Source organism: Garra rufa, chromosome 2 (genome assembly GCF_049309525.1).
Source record: "Garra rufa chromosome 2, GarRuf1.0, whole genome shotgun sequence".
Lineage (NCBI taxonomy): Eukaryota > Metazoa > Chordata > Actinopteri > Cypriniformes > Cyprinidae > Garra > Garra rufa.
In genome coordinates this window covers 26546615-26574104 of record NC_133362.1, presented here as the reverse complement: position 1 = coordinate 26574104, position 27490 = coordinate 26546615, and the positions used below count along the sequence as shown (strand labels likewise).

At 38.9% G+C, this 27490-nt stretch overlaps 1 protein-coding gene across 3 annotated transcripts; it reads right to left on the bottom strand.

Annotated features, from left to right (window-relative positions):
- Window positions 1-301: 301 nt before the first annotated feature.
- On the bottom strand, window positions 302-27485 carry LOC141326311 (isoaspartyl peptidase/L-asparaginase). 3 transcript variants are annotated; one of them, XM_073835048.1, is made up of 7 exons: window positions 27374-27485; window positions 25571-25776; window positions 23868-24010; window positions 14336-14493; window positions 8285-8403; window positions 7970-8080; window positions 302-2566 (listed from the first exon to the last, which is right to left on the bottom strand). In XM_073835048.1, the coding sequence occupies exons 2-7, from the start codon at window positions 25755-25757 to the stop codon at window positions 2361-2363; spliced, it is 924 nt and encodes a 307-aa protein (XP_073691149.1). In that variant the 5' UTR covers window positions 25758-25776; window positions 27374-27485; the 3' UTR covers window positions 302-2360. The 3 variants fall into 3 exon arrangements, with proteins under 3 accessions (XP_073691149.1, XP_073691150.1, XP_073691151.1); XM_073835049.1 differs by having other exon boundaries at window positions 27370-27484; XM_073835050.1 differs by lacking the exon at window positions 27374-27485 and adding an exon at window positions 26850-27026.
- Between the last annotated feature and the right edge of the window lie 5 nt (window positions 27486-27490).

Genomic DNA, 27490 nt, shown 5'->3' with positions numbered 1-27490 from the left:
AATGCATCCAGGCTAATAATCTTTACTTATTTATTTTTTTCTTTTGTAGTCTGAGTGATTGATCAAACATGTCAAAATGTTAATCGCTGTAGAGGTGCTGCGCTCAGTAGGGGTTCAGGAATCACTATGGAGTAATCAGCTCCCTCTGCAATAAAAAGAGGAGAGAAATTTTAGCCTTTTTGGAGAGGCAGAAAACTCAGATTCTTCCACGCCTTTGCTCTGCTGTGTGCTTTCAACTACAGTGGGCTTTGCTGTTTTATAATGCAGAAGAAATACACAATAAGGACACACAAATCCTAGAAGCTTTTGACAAGTTTTAATTGCCAAATGTGTGTGCGCTTCTATTCTGTAATACATATTTGTGTTCATATATACAGTACACTGCATATCCTTAATTTGAAGCTAAATGAAATTACTAATAAATGAGAGGAGGGCAACTAAGGAGACACTAACTAGGAGCAGTTGCGAAAACTTTTCCTAATAAAGAATTAAACTTTCAGGACATAATTATTCAACCGTCAATTCCCATGGCTGGAATATTTTAACAGTGTTGCCTCATTTCCATTTTATAATATCGTCACTGCTTTATTCACAAACAAAAGAGAAGCAAACTAAAATTCAAGGATGTTTTCACAAATCAGCAGGAAGATTGTGATATTTTTTTTAAAGAAACATAAAAATAATAATTTTATCTTTCAGATCCACCAATTAGCCCTTAGATAAAAACCTGAAATGATGGGACTGAAGACAGGAAGGGGTAAGATTATTCTTTAATAGAGTTGTATTTCATAAATGTAGTGAAAGCAGCTGTATTTGATTATTATTTGATTATTTTTTGTAGGGAGGTAACGACATCAAAATCTCATGATACGACAAAAAAAATAAAAAAATAAAATAAAATAAAGACAAATTAAGACTTTTGTGCATTTTAAAGTTATTTTGTTAAAATTATAAGTTAAAATTATTTTGTCTAATGCACTTTGAGAGTTGTGTTCTTAACTAAGAAAACTTAAGTCAGAAAAAGGTGAATTGACTTGTACTTGAACTTTAAAGGGGACTCAACTATCTTTTTATTTGTGGTATACTGTCTCAGTCTAAATTACAGCCAAACAAATTAATAATAACAACAGCAATTTTATATTATTGTTATTCCTATGACAGTAATAGTCAATTGCACTGTAAAATAAATGAAAATTAATATTTCATAGGTATATTATTTTGCTTTACACTACAGAAGGGAAATTGTAATACTTCTTTCCTAATTTCTACAATTGTAAGAGATAGTTTGAATATAGACGCAGTAAAGTTATCCATTTAAAACGTTAGCTGTCAGCAATTCATACTGCACTTTTAAGCTTTCGTTTTGAGGGAAACAGCAGAAGAACTTTTATTTTAAAGGAAAACTTCAGCTTCAGTGAAAACAGGCTTACAAAAATGCAAATCTAGTGAAATTGTGTAATCATCTACCACGAAAATAAAGCATAACTGTGGCCGTTGCGTTCCCAAACACACGCTAAACTCACTACCTGAGCTGTTCTGAGGCGCAAAAAACACCGGATCACGAGCTGAGCGCCATAACGAAATACACATTGACTTCATTAAGGGGTTTTAGTTCATTTAATAGATGGTGTTTCAAAGCATAATGGCTTAAACACAACTCGAAAGACCTTATATGTTAGAATATTTTAGAAATCTACATTTTTTGCCCAGAATCCTTTCATATTGTCATGTAACCATGATAATATTGAGACGGTTTTGCTATCACAATACCACGATATTGATAATTTCATTACATGTTCGATTTTCTGTCTTCCTGAAGACAGTTTATGATATATTCAGACGTCATTTGTGAATACGTTTCAGTATTAATGATACAATTAACTAACGCTAACCAGATAGCTCCTATTATTAATATTTATTAATTGTGTGTTGAATTTCGAACTCTTTGTGAATTCCTCATTTAGTCACTTAACACCATATTGTGTTTCTATTGGTTGTTCACTGAGGAAACAGTATAGGACAACCTGCATAAGTGTATTGCATTTACAGGAAGCTAGCTACAAAAGATACTAAAACGTTAAATGTTTTCCTAACAACCTTCTTAACATTTTTTTAATCAATTAACAATCATTCATTAACTGTTAGTTAAACTTACCAGAACACATACAGTACATGAGAGTATTTGTTCTCATTCTTGATGTGAGAAACAGCTCATTACTACTGATGTTAAATAACTTAGATTTGTATGAAGGGTACAATTAATCACAATTGTGAACTTAAACTAAACAAATTAGTGAAGTAGGTGAAAGTATTAATAAATTCACATACATGAAAACTAATTAAATTGAAATATAATGATATCACTTCAGCATGTCTGTAAAATTTTCTTTGGGATTTAACCCGTAGTGCAGGACATTCTCTTTAATGGAGGCCCAAGCCATGCGTTCTGTGGTGAAGTTGGCGGCCCAGTCCCCCGCGGAGGACACAACAATAGCTCCTCCGCATCCTTTCACTCTCTCCCCCATGTACTGAAGTGAAGCGTCGGCAGCGGCTGTGGCTGATTTCCCTGCATTTCACAAAGAAAACACTCAGGTATGTGACAGTGTCAGCAAAGTTAGCAGCAGAAGTTTATCTGGCTGGCATCAGCTGACCATGTATTTTTGCTGTACTTCTCAAAAGCTTTTCCAGTCAATGTGAACTGCATAAATACAATGATAAGGATTCTTAAAATATGTACGGTTACAGGGTTAGTTCATCCAAAAATGAAAATTCTGTCATAATTACTCATCCTCATGTCGTTCCAAACCTGTAAGACCTTCGTTCACCCTCAGAACACAAAATATATTTTTTTGATTAAATACAACAGCTTTCTGACCCTGCATAGACAGCAACGCAACTGACACGTTCATTACGATTGAACCACTGAGAGGTCACATGGACTATTTTAAGTATGTCCATACAAATTTTCTGGGTTTTGAACGTGGTAGTTGTGTTGCTCTTGGATTTCATCAAAAATATCTTCATTTATGTTCCAAAGATGAACGAAGGTCTTACAGGTTTGGACTGACACAAGAGTAATTAATGACAGAATTTTTATTTTTAGGTGAACTATCCCTTTAAATAAGGCTGTAAACATCTATTAATTCGGCAACACCTGTTAATATCATTGTCCACTGCATTAAATTGTTTAGACAATGACAGTATTTTACATCGTTACAACTATTATTTTCTATTTATAACAATTTACTACTCAAAAATTGTAAGCAGCACAAATAAAACTGCAAATCAGCATATCAGAATGTTTTCTGAAGGATTGTGTGACACTTAAAGGAGTAGTCCCCTTTAGAACAAAAATGTACAGATAATGTACTGGCCCCCTTGTTCATGTCTTTCTTTCTTCAGTCATAAGGAAATTATGTTTTTTGAGAAAAACATTGGACTTCTGTGGTGCCCCCGAGTTTGAACTTCCAAAATGCAGCTTCAAATGGCTCTGAACGATCACTAGCAAAACAATTGATGCAATTTATATACTTTTTAAACTCAAATGCTCATCTTGTCTAGCTCTCTGTGTACTCTGTGTAGAAATTAAAGTATATAAATTATAAAAAAAAATTTAGAAAATAACTGATCTTTTTGCAAGATAAGACCCTTCTTCCTCGGCCGGGATCATTTAGAGCTGCATTTAAATTGCATTTTGGAAGTTCAAACTCGGGGGCACCATAGAAGTCTATATATATATATATATATTTATATATATATATATTAGGGCTGGGCGATTAATCGAAAAGTAATCGAAATCGACATTCAGAACCTATAATCGATCAAATTTTTCCAGGTCAATTATTTCAATTACTTTCCCTACTGCGTGTGGAGTCACGTAACCCAGCTACATTAGGCTACGTTATTCCGCCGACGTGTCGATGGAGAGCTTAAGCAGTATTTATACAGTAAAAAGTATTTACAGGATATACAAGAGTAATTTTATTTAGAAAAGATACTGCTTATTTTCTACTTTTAATATTTATTATTATTTTATAAATAATTTATTTTGTTTCCAAAAGTGCAAGTTATTTATTTTCACTAATTTAAGAAAAATGTGACTTTTCGTTTTAAGCAATGTGTGCTTTAATTTCAGTTGTTCAACACTGATGTTCAATAAATAATCATAGATAGTAGATAGTGTGTGCACCCTTCATTCAAAAATGTCTCACTTGTAATATGTGAGCATATTTACTGTACAAAACTTGTCAGTGAACTATGAGGGCAAAAAAAAAAAATTATTTAAATATAATTAAATATAATTTTATTAATGAATAAAATAATCGTTCATTAATCGTAATCGGGTTAAAATGTTCAATTAATCGAGATTTTGATTTTAGGCCAAATCGCCCAGCCCTAATATATATATATATATATATATATATATATATATATATATATATGGAGAGAAATCCTGAAATGTTTTCCTCAAAAGCATAATTTCTTTACGACTGAAGAAAGAAAGACATGAACATCTTGGATGCCAAGGGGTGAGTACATTATCTGTACATTTTTGTTCTGAAAGTGAACTTCTCCTTAAAGGGGCTATATGTAACTTTCTGAAATTTAAACTCGCGACTGACACCTGTGGCCAAAAAACGGAACTGCTCTTCCTTTCTGCTCGCTCTCGCAGCGCGCGCTCTTACGTACACACTTCACAAGTCATCCGCTGCAAAGAAGTCAACATTATGTTTACAGAGGTAAGAACCAAATACATATATTGTTTGAGAAACTAAGTTTGTTTGCAATATATATGACTAGCGATGGTGGCAGAGTGATCTGAAACGTTTAACATGAACGCGCTTGACGTCACATCCGCAGACAGCGCGCGAAAAATCCGACCCGACAGAAAATAGGAAAAATAGGATACAGGCTTATAGGTGCACCCACTGTGAGCTGACAAGGTGTCAGTATGCTCATCAGGAGATGTTTGAGTCATAAATGGTCAAATAAAAAGGCTATTGTTACATTTATTTTGGGGAAAAAGTTACATATAGCCCCTTTAAAGAATGGGGTAATGACTGCTGAAAATAAGTTGTAATGATATTTTTGATTAGTAAGCATCAAAAACAAAAAGAAAACTTTACAACCCCAAACTTTTAAAAGGTTTTGTACAAGTAGTGTACAGGTTCATTCAACTTCACAACATTTTCTATTGTGCTTGTATTTTTCTGGTATTTTCCAGCACAACAGAAAAAAAATGAAGAGCATTTGATCTCTGTGTGCCGTATGATGAAATACTGCACCGCCAGTGTATGTGTCCTTAGTGACCCTGTCCAGGTCACACAGTGAACAATATATGTTGCTCTTGTGGTTTTCTCATTCCATCAGTCTTAGTATTGCAGTCCTAGTAGTCCAACATAGAAAACATCAGCCTAGCAAAGAGACAAACACTGCAACAGTATTCAATTATTTCAATTTTTAATAGCATTAGAATTTTTATTATTAATATGTTTTTTTCTAAAACAGGACATATTGTATTTAGCTACAATGTAATGTCTATTTTTAGTTGTTTTTCATCTATCTCTTTGTGTCCTGTTCCTCGTTCTTCAGAGCAGTGAATTAATTTTCTTGCTTCAACTAGGGACTCGTGAACCTCTAGCCAACTATTAAAGATTTTATGCTTTCATATTTATTATTATAAGTAATGTTGCCAATGGTACCAATAACCAGTGTTATTAAAAAAACTTTAACAATCTAAATGAATTGATCACATTAATTAACTACACAAGTGTTAAACAAATTGTCGAGACCAATGGCAAGCCCAATAATTGATAAAATAATGAACTGCTATATAAAAAGCAGAGTGGTTGCGCTTGCAGCATCATTACCACAGAATGCCAAAGCAAACAATAGCCTGCTGACCCTTCAAACTCTTTCCTCAGACAAACATACACCTCATTATCATCTGCCTACTGTGGCAGCACATCCGATCCTTCCTGCCTCTCACACACACACACACCAATTAAAATGACTGGCAACAGCAGCATCCGATTTTTGTGCGGTTTGACATTCATTCTGCTTGGTTATACAAAATCTGATAATAATAGCAACATGTGGGTGAGGGTAAAGGGGTAGAGATGATCGAGACCTTGCAAGCCGAAACAATATGAACGCAAATTGCATAAGAGTAAAAACACAAACAAAGAGGAAGACACAAAGCGGGGGGAAAAACTAATGGGTGATGAATATTTTTCATTTATAATATACAAGAAAATACAGAAAATTAAATCTTGTTTAGCTGTTATTGTCTTTTTATGTAATTTCTAATTCTGTGATATTGGTTAACCTAGTATCTGACTTAACTTTACATTTACATTTAGCAGACGCTTTTATCCAAAGCGACTTACAAAAGAGGACAATGGAAGCAATCAAAAACAACAAAAGAGCAATAACATGCAAGTGCTATGACAGGTCTCATTTAGCCTAAAGCAGTACATGTATCAAGGTTTTTTTTTAATTATTATATAATAAATAAAAAAGAAAAAGAAAATAGATAATAAAAAGAGTTTTAATAGACGATAAACAAAGAAAAAGCAAGCTAGTGTTAGAGGCCTAAAAATAGATTGATGGAATACAGCAAGAACAGAGAAGCTAGTGTTAGTTCGTTTTTGTTGTTTTTTTAAGAAAACAAGCAGTAAGTAAATTAAGAGAGAATAGTTTTTTTGACAAATATTGTATTATAATTGACACCTACACCCGTTTTAAATTTTGTAATTCTTTTTTAAAATATTTTATTTAAAGCTTTTTACATTTTCTAGAACAACCATGAATTTTTATAATTATATAAATATAATGCACATAGCTTTTATGACCGTTTTTGTCTCAGAATTGTGTGTTCTGACTTTTTTTTTCGCAATTAGGGGTTTGTATCCCGCAATTCTTGATTTTTTTTTTCCTTCTCAGAATTGTGAGATATAAACTACCAATTGTGAGTTATAAAGTCCAATCTGGAGGGGGAAAAAAGACTGATATGTTCACAGAATTGCAATTCTGACTTAACTCACAAATGCATGAAAAAAGTCACAATTGCAAGATATAAACTCACAATTTTGAGAAAAAATTGAGTCCAAATTTTGAGTTTATATCTTGCAATTCTGACTTTATTTCTCAAAATTGCAAGGTTCCGTCTAGCAATTCTGACTTTATAACTAGCAATTGCCAGTTTATATCACGCAATTCTGACTTAATTTTTCAAAATTGTAAGTTTATATCTCACGATTCTGACTTTATAACTTGCAACTGTGAGTTAATATCTCATAACTGTAAGAAAAAAGTCTGAATTGTGAGATAAAAAGCCGTAATTGTCTTTTAATTATTTTTTATTCAGTGGCGGAAACGGGCTTCCATATAAAACAGACATGTTATGCATCAAATAACAAATAGTACCGTTCTGGGGTATGTTTTTTAAAGTAACTGTTTTTTAAAATAACTGTTTTCTATTCTTATTTTAAAATGCAATTTATTCCTGTGATGGCAAAGATGAATTTTCCGCAGCCATTATACCAGTCTTCAGTGTCACACGATCCTTCAGAAATCATTTTAATATGCTGATTTGCTGCTTAAGTAAACATTTCTTATTATTATCAATGTTGAACAACAGTTGTGCTGCTTAATATTTCTGTGGACACCTTGTGGCATTAGGATTCAGTCAGTAAAAAACACATTTATTTGAAACAGAATTGCTTTGTAACAGTGTAAATGTCTTCAATATAATGCATCCTCGCTGTGTGAAAGTATTCATTTTGTTTAAAATAATGTTACCGATCACACTTTTGAAAGGTACTGCATGCTAAATTTTTTTTTTTAAATAAATAAATAAATCCATTAAAAAATGGATTAGGCACAAAATTAATTAAGCAAATATAGATGTAATCGAGTGTGCATGCACACTCATACCCTTGTCAGGATTAGTGTAAAAGTCTCATACCTTGCTCCATATGAAAGAGGATTAATCTGGCTAAGGTGACTTTGAGAATAGACTCTCCGTGACCAGTACAGGAGACCGCACCACTTCTATTGTCTGCATATCCACCAGATCCTTATCGAACAGGAAAAGACAGCAGCGCAGACAGAGTCGGACGTTAATGTGTGTTACCTCGGGAGAAAACGCTCTGACAATTGAGTATTGATCAGAGCTGACACCTTCAAACCGAAATGGCTCATTCAACCGAGGCACTGCTTCAAAATTAATGTTGGTGTGACACTGAGATTATCTCTGTCCTCTATCTCTGATCCGACTCACCTATAATAGGAGTATCGCCGACTCTTCCTACCATTTTATTCCTGATTCCTCCGGTGGATGTAGCGCACGCCACATTACCCAAAGAGTCCAGAGCCACCGCTCCAACAGTATCATGGCCCCTATAATTATAAAAAAAAAGCTCAATAACCTTGAATAATAAACATTTTTGTCCTCAGATCTATAATTTTATGGTCTCAGACATGGTATTTTCAAAAGGTGCTTTGAAGGGACAGCATTATTATTCATCACACTCTGAGATGTGCCTCTAGCTTAGTTCCTCTTCATCAGACAGACTTTTGTCCCGGAATTCAACTTAATACGCTGCAGTCATAATCTACTGGATAAAAGCCTCAACCTCCCTTCCAAATATAGCCTCTGTGCAATTACTTTTGTTTCCTATGTGATTTTCAGTCCAAAAAAAAAAGCATGTTGTAGTGTTCTGGTGAGGTTTGAAAGGGATCGTGCTAATGACAACCTCACAGATGCTTTTAAGAGTGCCAGCACAACCGAAATTGACTCATCATCATCTGCCTGTCAACAAAGGAAGAGAGTGAGAATAAGTGCCCTTCGCCACTCTGAATCACAGCCGCTAGTCTGGCAAAGTACACTCAGAGAGATTGCAGGGAAAGTGTTGTATCAGTTGTGATATTTCTGTAGACACACATGCAAAAGTATGGATTGTTCTTAAAAAAAAAAAAAACACAACACAATTCATATGATGTGCACATCAGTCTTCCCTGCCAGTTCACTTGAAAGGAAATAGAATAGAGAGCAGAATGTGGGATGAACAGAGACCCCAGTATTTCACAGGCTTCATATCCCATGAAACTCTGATTAAGGCAGCAGTGCTGTGGAAAACAAGCGTACGTTATGAGTTTGAAGCCGCGTGGAGGACAATGGTTCAAGGTGAAATTAAAGAAAACAGCCTCCGTGTCGTTCTCCCCAGAAATGGGAGAGCAAACATGGTCCTCGTGGAGAATATTTGTCTGAAGCAGCTGGCGAAGAATCACTTGTCAGGTTCCAGATTTGAGGCATCAATCATTTTTGGCAGGCGCTTGATTGCTCTTTTAAATCACCACCGATGCCTGGATCTTGCTCATCGGTTTAGGTGAAAACAGCTTTTAAAAGCAGCTTGACGGTGGACTGTATTTCACACTTCAAAGTGATCACAGAGTTTTGCAGTAAATCTGCACACATCCATAAACAGCTTAATGAAGTGTGCAGATATTGGAATACAAGTTTAGAGTTCTCATTAAGAAGAGCAGGTGGTTGTCTTCACTTTTTGTTGTAAATGTATTTTCTACATACTAATCGCCAAAACTAAATGACTGTATGCATTTAAAGCAGATGCATGTGGAAGTTTGTTTCCGCCTAAATGAGTAAAAAATAAAATGGTAATTGTGAGATGAAGCCTAAAATAAGAAATAAGTTACACTGTTAAGATATAGTCACAATGTGATATAACATTTTTTGAAATATGAGAAACACAGTTGCAGCTGTGCAAATTAAAGTCACATTGCATGAAATATACAAAGTTACAGTTTTTTTTTTTTTTTACAAATTCTGAGATAGAAAAGGGCTTCCATAAATTAGTGTAAGTTTTTCAATATTAAAATTCATTTCTTCTTCACTTCTTAACATTCTGAGACAAGATTTGTAGGTTGATTCTGCCGAAAAGTGTACTTCTCAAACTGTGGTGTTTGAGAATACTGACATAGAAATACTGGCTCTGCCAGTGGCATGAGTTTAGGGCTGGGCTTAGGCCCAGTTCTTGATGGCTATAGAAGCGTGGGCTGGCAGATATCCTTGGTGGGCTTTTTTTTTTTTTTTTTAAGATATTGGAATATTAACCATATAAACTATATTACAGGTGCTGGTCATATAATTAGAATATCTTCAAAAAGTTGATTTATTTCACTAATTCCATTCAAGAACTGAAACTTGTATAATGTATACATTCATTCCACACAGACTGATATATTTCAAGTGTTTATTTCTTTTTATTTTGATGATTATAACTGACAACTAATGAAAACCCCAAATCAGTATCTCAGAAAATTAGAATACTGTGAAAAGGTTCAGTATTGAAGACACCTGGTGCCACACTCTAATCAGCTAATTAACTGAAAACACCTGCAAAGGCCTTTAAAAGGTCTCTCAGTCTAGTGCTGTAGGCTACACAATCATGGGGAAGACTGCTGATTTGACAGTTGTCCAAAAGACGACCATTGACACCTTGCACAAGGAGGGCAAGACACAAAAGTTCATTGCAAAAGAGGCTGGCTGTTCACAGAGCTCTGTGTCCAAGCACATTAATAGAGAGGCGAAGGGAAAGGTGTGGTAGAAAAACAGTGTACAAGCAATAGCAATAACCGCACCCTGGAGAGAATTGTGAAACAAAACCCATTCAAAAATGTGGGAGAGGTTCACAAAGAGTGGACTGCAGCTGGAGTCAGTGCTTCAAGAACCACTACGCACAGACGTATGCAAGACATGGGTTTCAGCTGTCGCATTCCTTGTGTCAAGCCACTCTTGAACAACAGACAGCATCAGAAGCGTCTCGACAAAAAAAGGACTGGACTGCTGCTGAGTGGTCCAAAGTTATGCTCTCTGATGAAAGTAAATTTTGCATTTCCTTTGGAAATCAGGGTCCCGGAGTCTGGAGGAAGAGAGGAGAGGCACAGAATCCATGTTGCTTGAGGTCCAGTGTAAAGTTTCCACAGTCAGTGATGGTTTGGAGTGCCATGTCATCTGCTGGTGTTGATCCATTGTGTTTTCTGAGGTCCAAGGTCAACGCAGCTGTATACCAGGACGTTTTAGAGCACTTCATGCTTCCTGCTGCTGACCAACTTTATGGAGATGCAGATTTCATTTTCCAACAGGACTTGGCACCTGCACACAGTGCCAAAGCTACCAGTACCTGGTTTAAGGACCATGGTATCCCTGTTCTTAATTGCTGTAGGCAATTAACTTACTTCAGCTGAAGGCCACTTTCAGAGCAACCTGGGCTCTCATAACACCTGAGCAGTGCCACAGACTGATCAACTCCATGCCATGCCGCATTGCTGCAATAATTCAGGCAAAAGGAGCCCCAACTAAGCATTGAGTGCTGTACATGCTCATACTTTTCATGTGCATACTTTTCAGTTGGCCAAGATTTCTAAAAAATCCTTTCTTTGTATTGGTGTTAAGTAATATTCTAATTTTCTGAGATACTGAATTTGGGGTTTTCATTAGTTGTCAGTTATAATCACCAAAATAAAAGAAATAAACACTTGAAATATATCAGTCTGTGTGGAATGAATGTATGCATTTATACAAGTTTCACTTCTTGAATGGAATTAGTGAAATAAATCAACTTTTTGAAGATATTCTAATTATATGACCAGCACCTGTATATGCACACTGAAAAATAAGACTTCATGGCCAGTCTAGAATATTATGCACTTTCATAACAAAATAAACTTTGTTTTTATTTAGTGAATAGTAAAATTATAGAAATACTTTTATTAAGCAAGGATGCTTTAAATTGATCAGAAGTGATTATAAAAGACGTTCGTAATGTTACAAAACATTTATATTTTAGATAAATGCTGTTCTTCTGAACTTACTATTCATCAAAGAAACCTGAAAAAATTCTGCTCAGCCATTTTTAACATAATAATAATAATAATAATAATAATAATAATAATAATAATAATGTTTTTTGAGCAGCAAATCAGAATATTACAATGATTTCTGAAGGATTATGTGACTGGAGTAAGGATGCTAAAAATTCTGCTTTGAAATCACAGGAATAAATTACATTTAATATATTGAAATAGAAAAGTTATTTAAAATAGTAAAATCAAAATTATGTTTGCTGTACATTGGATCAAATAAATGCAGGCTTTATGAGCAGAAGAGACTTCTTTAAAACATTAAATTACATTACTATTCAAAAACTTTTGACTAGTAGTGTACATCCTATGAAGCATTGCAAATGGCAAAATGGATGAACATAACTATTGATTTAAAGATGTTGATTATGTATATAGAAGCAAGTTTTACATTTATTACAAAACATGCCAGCCAATAAATAGAAATATATAAGTATTTGAAAGGGTTAGGAGACATTCTCATTCTCAGTGCTTTATGGAAGTGGACGAGTGTTAAAGAATTCTTTTAGGGCAGTTTGCTTGCTTTACTTATTTTACTGGTAGTGGCCATTTCTTTGCAGAATCATAGATAATGTAGTTTTTTACCAGGAATTCCTATGTTGAACACAATTATTTAAAAAAAAAAAAAATGAATACATAATTTAAAACAATGCAGACAGAAGCATTTCTGTCAGGACCGGTACCATCAAAGATGATTGACAATTTGCATACAGTTCTGTTCTAGTCAAAAACTCCCTGCCCATCCATGCAGCCTAGCTTGGATAAGAGCAGGGACAGCAGCAATAACCCCCTTGGGATAAACAGAACAGAACCAATTTGAATGTTGCAAATATCATTAATGTTCTTAATGACAAATTAATGTAACAACAAAATTCAGGATAAAGGAGTCTAATTCAATGAGGAATATCAAATGCAAGTTTTGACTGTGGGCAAAAGGAGGAGCTGGGGATGGAGGAGGGTAATTTGCTGGATCATCTGAGAGTTAGCTGATGCAAGCTTGACTGATGAGACCTGCCAGAATTAAAGCCTGATAAATATAATTGATATAATTGATCATATTAGGGCATAGTTCATCCAAAAATAAAAATTCTGTCATTAATTACTCACCCTCATGTCGTTCCAAACCTGTAAGACCTTCGTTTATCTCTTTAGAATACAAATTAAGATATTTTTGATGAAATCTGAGAGCTTTCTCATCCTGCATAAACAACGCAACTGACACATTCAAGCCCATGTTGCATCAGTGGATCAATCTTAGTTTTATGAAGTTAGAAGAATACTTTTTGTGCATAAAGAAAAGAAAAATAACAACTTTATTTAACAATTTCTTCTCTTCCGAAGATGAACGAAGGTCTTATAGTTTTGGAACGACATGGGGGTGAGTAATTTTAATTTTTTGAGTGAACTATCACTTTAAATCTAGGTTAGGCATGTCATGGAATTTTTATTTATTTTCGGAACTCTACCATTGTTCTCTATTCTATACTTTTTCCACACATACTTTTCCCAAACTGTACTTTGATCCTGAATACTGGTTCCCTCATTAATCACATGACTGAGATTTATCCAATACTTTTATCAGGTGTGATCAATACGCTGTGAATAGGAAGTACTGGCACTCCGGTGTCTGTTGTATTACAAAAGCATGGTCAAGCCAGCAGGGCAGAGGTAGGCCATGTAATCACCTAAATAAAGGTGGAGGGTAATTGAGTTCTAGGGCCTGTGTGTTAAAAAGCCCAGTGATGGTAGTACAGGGCGAGTAGAGGGAGGCTATCAATAATGAAGCCACAGCGGGGCGGGATGAAAGGCAGTAGCTCAGCCAACTGTCACTTAGCACCTCCACAGCACTATTTTTACAGACTCCCTCAGGGGCTGAGGTTACACCCCGCCATGGCCCTGACTCCACTACTACTCAACACTCAGCCTGGGGAAGTGGAGGTGGCAGGTAAGGCTGCTTTGCTGGAGCCCACACAGCTCTAACTGCACTGCCTAGAGGCCTCAGGGAATGACCAGAGTTCTGAGCAGGCCAGCATGTCAATATGCTGCCATTCTCAACCCATGGCCTCAATGCAGAGAAGACCACTTTTAAGACTACACGACTCTAGTTTTTAAACTCTATGTACTTTCTATCCTATACTGTAAAGATGTCTTTATATACAAACATTTTATCACAGTATGCAGTCCACAATATTAATGGAAAGAGGTCACAAAATACATCTTAAATCATTTTTTTTTCATGATAGTTGAAAAGGAAATATTCAAGAAAAACCAAATGCTTTCTCTGCAAGCACACAAACCATATCTTTCCAAAGATGCTGTACTGTCATCAAAATGCGTTACTGAAATGAAATCAGGAACTATTAAAACCATTTTAGAGCACAAAATTACCCACCATTGTGTGTTGAATAACGTTTTGACTCCAACTTTATAGCTGTTGCTTAGTTCCCAGTCTTTACGTTCCAGTTCAGTCACTAAATCATCAGCTACTGGAATACCAATGCGCTCCGCAAACATGCTGGCTCCTCTGTCTGTCAACATGACATGATCTGTCTAAATAAAAAACACAAAAAAGGGTTTAAAGAGAGGATTAGTAGTCTAAATGTTTACTTTATCCAGTCTGGTTGTTAAGTCTGATGTCACATGTCACCGTTTCTGGGTCCAAATGCTCCTTCAGATCGCAAAACCAAACCACAAATGGTGCTAATAAACACTCATGGTGTGAAAATCATCTTAACCATCTTAATCATCTTAAATTTCATGCTGAAATCTCAGTTGGACAGACAGATTCATTTTTTAGCAGTTGTTAAAATATTTGTGTCTTGGATGCCGTGAGCTCAGAGACCGTGTACGTCATGAGTTACAAATGTTTGTTCTCATAAACAGCAGTTGAGGCTGTGTTCTCACTTGAAACAGAGTAGAGGCTTGAACCCGGAAATAGTATTTGATAACTCATGATTTAGCAAGCAGATTATATACTAGCTTGTTTCATGCCATTTAAAATTTCATGTTTGAAGTATGACTGCGTGTCATTTATGACAGACCTGAACATGAAAGTCTTATCATGTAATGTCAACCAAAGACCTTTCTCCTAAATCAAAAATGTACTTGACTACAGTATAATTGAGTGTAAAACGCCATTTGATATTCCAGAGGGAATCCAAGGCGAATTACCCTCAGGGTTGGTCTACTACAAAACATCTCTATAGCAAATGTACAGCAGTGCCCCCTTAGGCTTGGTTTGACAGGTTTACAGCCTTACATTTTTAAATGTCTTACATGGTTAGTTCTTTGTGCTGCTAAATTAGTACTAGTTCATCTATTGCATTCTGATTCCATTTGATGTGTTTCTTTAAATGTCTCCCAGTGTATAATTTATAGCATAAAACATCTGCATCCTTTCACTTTATTTTCATATTTACTGTTCACATCTTTACGTGGAGCTGCTATTATTTATTGAGACAATACCCTGCTGTCTCCAATAATACAATTTGATTTCTCTGTGCAACTTCTCTGTACAACAATGCAATGGATTAAACCATAATTCTGGTTTAGGAAACTTTTAAATATTAACATGGTTATTAATGTCGTGTTTCTTTGTCAAATACTGTGCATTTTAGATCGCAAAGCTAGAGCATGAGGTCAGTGAAGCCTGATCGCAGCATTGATCAAGACTTGATGAATTTTTAATACTGGCTATTAAAGAGATCTGCCAATCCACTGTAAGGCCAAGGTCTTTTGGGGCAGTCAAGACAGGTGCTGCAACTAATCAATTATCATGTATTCTTCGGGTTTTGTTTCATTCATGTCCAATGCCTCGCAAAGGTGAACTTCGGTGAAAGGGAAAATGTTAATGTCTTTGACATAGGCCTATCTTACTATATATATATATCTACTACTGCATTTATATAACAGCAGCTGAGAGATTATGACCAAGGCTATGTGAATATTAATAATTATTTTCTGTGTGTGGTTATTTTTTAAGCCAGATGCTGTTAGTTAATGGTGTAATGGTATGCAGAAAATAAGTGGCTGCGGTCAAGTTTTTTGTTTAGCTAATCAAAAGCCAATTCTGCCAAATGTTTTGCACATTCACACCAAGTTTTATTGTAGATTTGGCTCCACTTGGCGGCGCAAGTAATACAATTTTGCATGATCTAATCAGTCGCAACATGCTTTGGCAGCGCTGTTAACTTGAGATTCCATTGATGTGTTTGGTATTCACATTTAAAGAGACCAGAAAGCAACAGGACCAAAAGAGAAGACAAGATACACATTTACATAACTAAACAACATTATGTCAGCTGATGGTGTGGATACTTGTTATCATTATAGACAGATCTTTATAGTTATGGGTCTTGGTGTGAATGGGTATAAAAATGAAAATTCTATCATTATTTACTCACCCTCATGTTGTTACAAACTCGCAAGACCTTCGTTCATCTTCAGAACACAAATTAAGATAATTTTAATGAAATCTGATAGCTTTCTGATCCTGCATAGAAAGCAACGCAACTACCACGTTCATGACCCAGAAAGGTAGTAAGTACTTCCTTTTAAGGTTGTAGCAGACTTAGCTGTTAAACTATGCCTACTGATGTGGTCAGGATTAAATGTGCAAGATTTGATTTAAAGGAGTAGTTCACTTTCAGAACAAAAATTTACAGATGAGGTACTCACCCCTTGTCATCTAAGATGTTCATGTCTTTCATGTCAGGTCGTAAAGCGTAAAAACATTTCAGGATTTCTCTCCATATAATGGACTTCTGTGGTGCCCCCGAGTCTGAACTTCCAAAATGCAGCTTCAAAGGGCTCTAAACCAGGGGTTTTCAAACCTGTCCTGGAGCCTCCCCTGCCCTGCACATTTTGCTTGTCTCTCTCATCTAATACACCTGATTCAAATCATCAGCTCATTAGTAGAGACTGCAAGACCTGAATTGGGTGTGCCTAATAAGGGAGACATACAAAATGTGCAGGGCAGGGGAGGCTCCGGGACAGGTTTGAAAACCCCTGATCTAAACGATCCAAGCCGAGGAAGAAGGGTCTTATCTAGCAAAACGATTGGTTATTTTCTAAAAACATGTACAATTTATATACTTTTTAATCTCTACACAGAGTACACACAGAGCTAGACAAGACAAGCATTTGAGGTTAAAAAGTATATAAATAGTATTTTTTTTTTTTTTTTAGAAAATACCGATCGTTTCACTAGATAAGACCCTTCTTTCCTCGGCTGTGATCGTTTAGAGCCATTTGAAGCTGCATTTAAACTGCATTTTGGAAGTTCAAACTCGGGGGCACCATACATTATATGGAGAGAAATCCTGAAATGTTTTCCTCAAAAAACATAATTTTCTTACGACTGAAGAAAGAAAGACATGAACATCTTGGATGGCAAGGGGGAGAGTACATTATCTGTACATTTTTGTTGTGAAAGTGAACTACTCCTTTAATGTTTTTGTTGTGATGTGATCTGAATGCATCTTTCGGTCTTGCGATTGTAAACTGGTGCCATTATGTTGCAGATTCACAAATTGTGCTGTGAACACAAATAAGATGTTTTTGATGAAATCCAAAATGCAAATGGTAGGATCCTTGCTGTCTATGCAGGGTCAGAAAGCTCTCGGATTTCATCAGAAATATCTTAATTTGTGTTTCAAAGACAAACGAAAGTCTTAAGTGCGTGGAACAAAATGAGGGCGAGTAATTAATGACAAAATTTTCATTTTTGGGTGAACTAACCCTTTAAAATTTGTGTCTACGTGGATATTAACTTTTCAAAATAAATCTACCCTGAGAAATAAGTTGAAAATGCTGTCTATGGTTTTGTCTTTTAGACATGTGGAGATAAATCATTGTGTAAGACCTCTATCTATGTCTGTCACGACCACACACAAAGGGAGAAGGTGAGTATCTTTCAAGGTATTTATTAACAAACGTGCACAGTACAACACACGTGCAATCGGGTGAAATAAGGTCTCTGTGGTCAAATCTTCAAACAAACACAACAGGTGAGTTCAAGTTCATAAGGATCATAGCGTTAGCAATAGTCACTTCCCTTTAACACGATTAACGTGTATCACAGGAGAACATCAGAGCAATCCACGAGGAGCACAGGAGAACATCGGAAGAATCCACGAGGAGCACAGGAGAGACAACAGGAGGGGGAGAAGATCCACAGAGAAACATCCATGCAACTTTGATACCAGCCGATGAGTGAGTGGCAGAGGTAGGTATATAAAGGGTGTGGTGATTGCCGGTGCAGGTGACGGTGATTAGTATTCTGGTGATGGTTCACGGGTGTGCTGTGGTGGTGATTGGCTGGTTGGTGGAGGATCGTGGTGATTGGGGCTGAGGGAACGTGCAGAGGGTGTGACATCACCCCCTCCTCCACGGGTGACTCCTGGCACCCAAGAACGGCGACGGGGACGACCACGACCTCTGGGAGCTGGGCGTTCGGGATGTTGGCGGTGGAATTCCTCGAGGAGAGTCGGGTCCAGGATGTCGTCACGGGGTATCCACGATCTCTCCTCGGGTCCGAACCCCTCCCAGTCCACTAGGTACTGGAGCTGGCCGTTCCGCCGCCGGGAGTCTAGGATTTCTTGGACTTGGTAGATGTTATCTCCAAGGATCTCTGGCGGGTCGGGAGGAGGAGGTGACTCCGACTCTGTGGAGGAAGGGAACAGGGGTTCAGTGTGGCGCTTGAGTAGGGAAACGTGAAACGAGGGGGCGATTCTGTAATGTGGAGGTAGGTTTAGACGGTAGGTGACAGGGTTGATCTGTGAGTGCACGGTGAAGGGCCCTATGTAGCGGGGACTCAGCTTCCTACTGGGCAGCCGGAGGCGTATGTCTCGAGTGGACAACCATACCTGGTCCCCGGGGAGGTAAACTGGGTTGGGTAACCTACGGCGGTTGGCATGTTCCGTATGCCTCCGTACTGCCCGCTGGAGATGGACGTGCGCTGAGTCCCACACCCTCTCGCTCTCTCGGAACCAGTGATCTACCGCGGGCACCTCGGAGGACTCTCCAGTCCATGGAAACAGAGCTGGTTGATAACCTAGAATGCATTGGAATGGGGTTAGACCAGTAGAGGTTTGACGGAGGGAATTTTGCGCATACTCAGCCCACGGTAGATACTGGCTCCAGGTGTTTTGATGTTGGGAACAGTACGTCCGAAGGTAGCGGGAGATTTCCTGTATTTTCCGTTCGGTCTGCCCGTTCGTTTGAGGGTGATATCCGGATGACAGGCTGACTGTGGTACCCAGAAGTTGGAAGAAGGCCCGCCAGACCCTGGAAATGAATTGGGGTCCCCGATCGGACACGATGTCTTCTGGGAGTCCGAAGTTCCGGAATACATTGTGGAATAGTGCCTCTGCGGTTTCTAGTGCTGTGGGGAGACCTTTGAGAGGTATTAATTTGCAAGCTTTCGAGAATCGATCGACTACCACTAAAATTGTGGTGTAACCCTGAGAGGGGGGCAGGTCTGTGGCGAAGTCAATGCCCAAGTGTGTCCAGGGTCGGCGGGGAATAGGTAACGGTTGTAATTTACCTTCGGGTAAGCGGCGTGGGGTTGTGTTGACGGCGCAGACCGAACATCCTTGGACGTACCGTTCCACTTCCCTGCTCATGTTGGGCCACCAATATTTCTGCTGGAGGAGCGAGAGGGTTCGCCTGCTGCCAGGATGTCCTGAGCCGGGGGACGTGTGCGTACTATCCAGCAGAAGGGGTCTGAGACGGCTTGGGACATAGACACGACCCGGGGGAAGCTCCGGTGGTGCAGGTTCCTCGAAGGTGGCGGCCCGTATATCTTCATCCAGCTGCCATAGTATGGGTGCGAGAAAGACAGATGGGGGTAGAATTGGATCAGGATCGTCAGAGGTAGGTTCAGGTGAGTGCATACGTGATAGGGCGTCTGCTTTGGTGTTTTTGTGGCCGGGTTGGTAAGTAATGTGGAAATTGAATCGGGCAAAGAATAATGACCAGCGAGCTTGGCGGGCATTTAGTCTCTTGGCGTTCTGAATGTACTGGAGGTTCTTGTGGTCGGTTATTACGGTGAAGGGGAACTGGGCTCCTTCCAACCAGTGCCGCCACTCTTCGAGGGCGAGCTTTATGGCCAGCAGTTCGCGGTCTCCAATTCCATAATTCTGCTCAGCTGGGGTAAGTTTTTTGGAATAGTACGCACACGGGTGGAGGGATCGGGGTTCATCAGACCACTGGGACAGCACGGCTCCTACGCCCACGTCCGCCGCATCTACCTCCACCACGAAGGGCCTTGAAGGGTCGGGGTGCTTGAGGATGGGAGCGGTGGTGAACATTAGTTTTAGACGGTCGAAGGCTTGCTGAGCCTCTGGAGTCCACTGTAGTACCCGGCGACCTCCCTTTAAGAGGGAAGTGAGTGGAGCCGATAGGAGGCTATAGTTCTTTATAAAGCGTCGGTAGAAGTTAGCGAAGCCTAAGAAACGCTGAAGCTCCTTCACCGTCCTGGGCTCCGCCCACTTGGCCACTGCGTCCACCTTGCCGGCTTCCATGTGAACTCCCTCCGCAGTGATCACGTATCCGAGAAAGGAGATGGTGGGCTGATGGAATTCACATTTTTCTAATTTTAGATAGAGTTGGTACTCACGGAGGCGTTGGAGAACCTGACGGACGTGGTCTTGATGTTCCTTTAGGTTACGTGAGTAAATGAGGATATCGTCAATGTAGATGATTACGAATCGATGGAGGTAGTCGCGGAAGATTTCGTTCATGAAATTCTGAAATACGGAAGGACTGTTAGCCAGGCCATAGGGCATCACCTGATATTCATAGTGACCGGTGGGGGTGATGAAGGCGGTCTTCCACTCATCTCCTTCTCGGATACGGATCAGGTTGTATGCACTGCGGAGGTCGAGTTTGGTGAAGACGCGGGCTTCCCGTAGTTCCTCCAAGGCAGCTGGCACTAGAGGAAGTGGATAGGCGAATTTCACCGTGGCGTCGTTGAGCACCCGGTAGTCAATGCAAGGTCTGAGCCCACCATCCTTCTTGGGGACGAAGAAGAAACTGGATGCTGCTGGGGACGTGGAAGGTCTGATGAACCCCTGTTGGAGAGCCTCCTGGATGTAATTCTCCATGGCTTCCTGCTCAGGACGTGAGAGGGGGTAGATCTTCCCGTGGGGTAGTTTGGCGCCTGGCAGCAGGTCGATACTACAGTCCCAGGGCCGGTGCGGTGGTAGTTGTGTGGCCCGTTCCTTGCTGAAGACATCGGTGAAAGACTGATAGACGGGGGGAATGGTGGTGGCGGATTGAGTGGCAGGGCTCTCTATGGTGGTGGCGTGCAGAGGGATAGGACGGTATGGAGACTTTGCATCTGACGAGGAAGGATGGTAGCCGTGGTCCTCACACGTTGCGCCCCACTCCAGGACCTCTCCTGTGCTCCAATCTATGCGGGGTTGGTGCTTAATGAGCCATGGTCTGCCCAGGATGACATCCACGTTGGCTCGCGGGAGTACTAGGAGGGTCAGATGTTCCCGGTGGTTGTGTTGGGAGACGAGGGTCACTTTTCTGGTCCGGCGAGATATCTTACCATCGCCCAATGGTGAGTTTTGGATTGTGGTTATGTGGTATGTGACCTCATTTTGAACGGTGGGAATTCGATGTTTAGCAATGAAGTGTGATGAAACAAAATTGCCAGCCGCTCCGGAATCCACGAGCACATAGATGGGGAGAGTACGAGAGTTTACTATTAGTTTAGCGGTAATATGGGGTAAGAGAGACATGGCCGGAGTAATAGATACGGTACTCACCATTGGACGAGGCGGGCGGACTGGACAGGCACTGATGAAGTGAGAGGCTTCTCCACAATATAGGCACAGATGATTATTAATTCGTCGTTTCCTCTCCGCAGGATCCAGGCGATAGGAGTCAGTAATCATAGGCTCCTCCGCGTCTCGTTGGGGTGACGGTGTTCGGAGTGGAGGGAAGCTGGGTACAGACTTTGTAGAAGGACACGCTGAGAGATGTTGAGAAATGCCTACTGCCTTCTTAATAAAGGTTTCCAGCGGTACGTTGTCATCGTAAATAACCATATGCTTGCGGATCTGGGGTTTAAGCCCCTTACGGTAGGCTGCTAGGAGAGCTACTTGGTTCCAACCACTGGTGGCCGCTAGGGAGCGGAAGCGCAGGGTGTATTCATGGATATTGGACGCACCTTGATTCAGAGTGATCAGCTCGTCGTGCACCGAAAGGGGAGTGAGCGCAGCTCCAAACACGTCCTTGAAGTGGGCAACGAAAGCATTATAGGAGATTAAAGCGTCGCTCCGTGAATTCCAGAGTGCGTCTGCCCATTGGAGTGCCTGTCCAGTGAGGAGGGAAATCATAAAAGATATTTTAGAAATTTCGTTAGGAAACTGGTGTGCGTTGGCTTCAATATAGAGGGAACTTTGCAGGAGGAAACCATTGCAACCACCCGGGTCTCCGGAATAACTCATGGGGCGAGAGAGGGGCGTGTTGGAAATCGTCGTTGGAGCAGCAGGTAGAGATTGACGAAGGACGTTTACCATATCCGCAAATGGATCGGGGGTGTCTTCGGTGATAGCGGCACTCGCCTCCATGAGTGAAGCGGTGAGTTAATATTTTATGGGCTGGTATCCTGTCACGACCACACACAAAGGGAGAAGGTGAGTATCTTTCAAGGTATTTATTAACAAACGTGCACAGTACAACACACGTGCAATCGGGTGAAATAAGGTCTCTGTGGTCAAATCTTCAAACAAACACAACAGGTGAGTTCAAGTTCATAAGGATCATAGCGTTAGCAATAGTCACTTCCCTTTAACACGATTAACGTGTATCACAGGAGAACATCAGAGCAATCCACGAGGAGCACAGGAGAACATCGGAAGAATCCACGAGGAGCACAGGAGAGACAACAGGAGGGGGAGAAGATCCACAGAGAAACATCCATGCAACTTTGATACCAGCCGATGAGTGAGTGGCAGAGGTAGGTATATAAAGGGTGTGGTGATTGCCGGTGCAGGTGACGGTGATTAGTATTCTGGTGATGGTTCACGGGTGTGCTGTGGTGGTGATTGGCTGGTTGGTGGAGGATCGTGGTGATTGGGGCTGAGGGAACGTGCAGAGGGTGTGACAATGTCATTACAAAGAGCACTGATTGAAATCAATCTGAAAATCAGCCAGCATTTATTTCCCTTTGAGCCTGTCATTACAAAGCTGCAGATAAAAAGACAAGCTAAAGCTTTGCAGGCAAGTGAAAATACTGAATCTAAGGTGTCTCATAATATCACCTTTGAAGTCATTTCGATGGCTTTTTTTGGTCATTTAATCTATTATAAGAATATAAAATATTGATATATCCACCTAATTCTGGGTTTTACAATAAATCTTCAAAGTGATCCACATATAGACTTCCTTGATAAGCGCAGGCATTAATAACTAGGTCTCTCATCATTTCTTCATTAAGTGTGAATGTCAGTTTTAAATATAAAATATATACTGAACATATTTTATAGCAACCATGTGATGTTCTCTTACAATTAAAATTTTACTGAGTCAGACAATCTTTATGGAAAATTGAAATGAATAACCTTTATGATTGAGGAAAATTGAATTTGAATTTATGTATTGCAGAGTCATATCTACAATATACAGAATTTTGTGAGAAATTCAGTTTCTGTATCATATCCTCTACCAAATATCCCCTTCAGTAAAACATTTGTTTAGAGAGAAATGACTTGAATTAAATGGGTTTTAAGTTGGGTTAAAGCTGTCAGATTTGATAAAAAATATCTTAATTTGAGAAGATGAATGAAGGTCATAGGGGTTTAGAATGACACGAGGGTGTGTAATTAATGACAGAATTGTAATTTTTGGATGAACTATCCCATTAAGTCAACAAATTATTTTAAAGCATTTTGAGGAGAAAAGTATACCTTTTCCATTACAGCACGAGCAAGACTAACAGGGTTAGCGATGTTTCTCACAGAGGCCACAGCTCCAGTGGCAAGTGTTTTCCCATCCATGATGATACTGTCCAGCTCCACCTCGCCATTAATATTCAGCACTGCACCATGTCCTGCACAAGAAACATGTCTACATGTCTACAATGATGTTACATTTCATATGGTATTTCCCATAAAAAGTGATGATAGACAGATAGATGGACAGACGGGTAAATTCTAGAGTAATATAACATTATCTCATTCTCACATATCTCATTCTTATCTCTGCCTTGACATCCTGACATACTCCAGACTGTTATCCACTCCGATGTCTACCTCTTAATACTCTAAACAGGATTGCATTAGTCAGCTATTGATCAGTCTGTGCCTCTGGCTACCCCAGTGTATAAAATGATCCCGATGAGCCACTGAATGTGCAGCTCTGATATGAGGAGGATTAGCCATTTCACTTATGGTGGCAGTTAGCCATCACAAATGAGATTGGCACCGACAGGCCGGGTGTGTTAATGAAGTGTCTTGTTTTACCCTGCTTTCCTCCTTGTAATCTGATAATTATTTGAGAACCTCTCACCTTACTCTCAAGATGGTCATTAACAAAGTGTCAAGGGTGTGTGCTGAAATACTGTCCTACTCAGAGTCTAGATGAAGTCTCTGACAAATTACTGAATCTGCACTTCTGCTGCTTTAAGTCTTTAATAGAAAAAGTCAGGGTCAAGGAAAAAAAAAAATATTACATATAAATAATTTTAGTATATACTGTACAGTTAAAGTCAAACGTTTACATACACATCTGCAAAATGTTAATTATTTTACCAAAATAACAGGAATCATATAAAAATGTGTTATTTTTTTAGTACTGACCTGAATAAGATATTTCACATAAAAGGCATTTACATTTTAAGATCCACCTTTTCACACTGAGGACTCACGTGCAACTATTACAAGGTTCAAATGCTTACTGATGCTCTAGAAAAAAACACAATGCATTAAGAGCCAGGGGGTGAAAACTTTTTGAATTTAAAGATCAGGGTAAATGTAACTTATTTTGTCTTCTGGGAAACATGTAAGTAGCTTCTGAGGGCCAGTTCTAAATGAAAAAATGATATATATTTAGACAAAATAAGAAAAATGTCCACATCTTCATTCTGTTCCAAAAGTTATCACCTCCCAGCACTTAATGCATTGTGTTTCCTTCTGAAGCATCATTGAGGATTTGAACCTTCTGTAGCAGTTGCATATGAGTCCCTCAGTTTCCTCAGTGTAAAAAGATGGATCTCAATATCATAAAGCTATTGTTATAAAGGGTTCAAATACACAAAAATGCTGAAAAACCAAAGAAGTTGTGGGACCTGAAAGACTTTTCTGAAGAACAACGGGCTGTTTAGGACAAACAACTATCACTACACAACACAGTTGTAGATCATTCAGGTAACAACGTAGTATTACGAATCAAGTATATGTAAACTTTTGCAGAGGATCATTTTTTATAAATTCAACTTATTTTCTCTTGTGGACTATATGTAAACAACTTTTATTTGAAATATCTTATTCAGGTCAGTACTAAAAAAAACATACATTTTATGTACATTTTTCTTATTTTGGTAAAATTAACATTTTGCAGATTCTGCAAGGTGTATGTAAATTTTTGACACAAACTGTGTATTATATTATACCTGCATCAAACGTTGGGTCATCTTCCAAAATCCTCACAGCTTTTTCTACAGCGTCAATTGCACTCCCGCCACTCTTAAGAACAGCATCGCCTGCCCTTACAGCATTCTTGACTCCAGCCACGGATGCTTCGGCTAACATGTCCGGGATGGCCCACGCGCCTCCGTGCACCACAATCACTGTCTTCATCCTCAGTCTTCCTCTAGCCCTGAGGAAACAAATGTGCGCGTGCTGTCAGGAGGAGGAGGATATTACTGAGAGCTAGCACATTTTAATATATTGCCCTTGGACTGTACTGAGCTGTGTAATTTATTCAGATGAACACTGACAGAGTGGGTAAATGCAACTTTCACAGCTCATCTCAATGAGAAGGGTGTCTGGGGTTGTTTACAGGAAGCAGGTTTTCAGGCTCCTGTCATGTTTACTCAAGCTCCATTAAAGTGAGGGCTTGAGAGATGAAAGGAGCAATTCCATTTGGTTTACCTGAAACAACTTTCATATGTTATACTAACCAGAAGCACACCATGACTAAATGAAGACCGCTACAAAAATGTACCATGGTGGCCAGGGTCTTGACCAAAATGCCACTGTTTTTGTAGATTCTACAATAAAGCTGTGGCAACCATAACTGTTATTAAAAAAAGAAAACAAATATGAATAAAGATTCTTAAACAGTTTGAGGGAAATTCCGTTTTCACTTACAATTATACTCATAACCAGACTTAATATTCATGTAATAGCGGTTATGATACATAATTCATTGATTCTTAAAGTTCTAAAAATAACTATTCCTCTAGCTCACTAGTCAGCTAAATATGACATTCCACAGCGTTCTTCGCCATTCTGACGGAAATGCCGGTAGGAAGTAACTTACAAGATATTAGTGTGCTTTTTGTAATGCGTGTTGTCGACGTTGTAGATATGAGTTTATGTACGTCGGTGATCTTGTCTCTAGCCCGACCAGTAAGCTCTACTTTTCGTACTTAAACATACACATTTGCTAACACTATGTAGACATTGAAAAGTGCAGCGGCATATTTTAGTTCTATTAAAATTAGTTGGACGAGCTGTAAAACGAAACTGAAAATAAGAGTGGCGTTGTGTTGACCTGCTCAGTCGTGTTTCACTAATTTTAAAAAGAAAAATGAAGTAACGTTACATGACTCTGAGAAAATATCTGTGGACTTTGGTAAACGATAAGGACATTTGTAACTGTGCTCCAGTCATATGGAAATGGACTGTCAGCGTATTGTCAATGGTCTAGAAACAACACGTGCTTACCGTACAATGTTGTGCAAAGGCAAAGCGCTGGGTTGTTAAAACAAGTCAAATTAGTTCTCTCACACAATGTGACAGACAGGTTTTTTCTCAACTTTGTGAAAATGAATATCAAATGAATAAAAAAATCGATCCAGCGTACTTTTTCAGTTTGACTGTAGCCTATAAGCAGTTGCTGCGGTTCGCCTTTGTAGGGCAGTATACCTGCACTACGTTGTATAACTTCACACAAAGGGTCCATTCAATTCATTGGTTAGTCAGTGCGACTGTAAATCAATCAGATCTAGCTATTTAACTACACCAAACAAAATAAAACTAACTTCAATGTTCACTATTGGCATTACTTTTAAAGTCCAACATCCATTGCTTTAAAACATACAGATAAACGTACAACGAGTTGCCAGCAAACCGTTACATAACATTAGACCAGAACTGGGCAGTTTTAATTAATATGCATGACAAATCTCTCTTTTTCTTTCTCCAATTACTACGAATACTTAAATATTTAGGTAAATGTACATACTCACTGGCTGAAAATGTGTCTTCACTGGCTGCAAGTCCTGAAAGTCCAATTTTTAGGACGACCAAGATTTATTTTTTTGTTTAGCCTACTCGAGATCGTTATCTGCGTGTCTTTTATTGTG

Excerpts from the sequence above, each read along its gene's own strand:
- LOC141326311 (XM_073835048.1), bottom strand. The coding sequence starts at position 25,757 with ATGAAGACAGTGATTGTGGTGCACGGAGGCGCGTGGGCCATCCCGGAC. Across the intron at positions 24,011-25,570 it reads TGACCCAACGTTTGATGCAG|GACATGGTGCAGTGCTGAAT; the intron begins GTATAATATAAT and ends TTTCTTGTGCAG. Across the intron at positions 14,494-23,867 it reads CTCGTGCTGTAATGGAAAAG|ACAGATCATGTCATGTTGAC; the intron begins GTATACTTTTCT and ends TTTTTTATTTAG.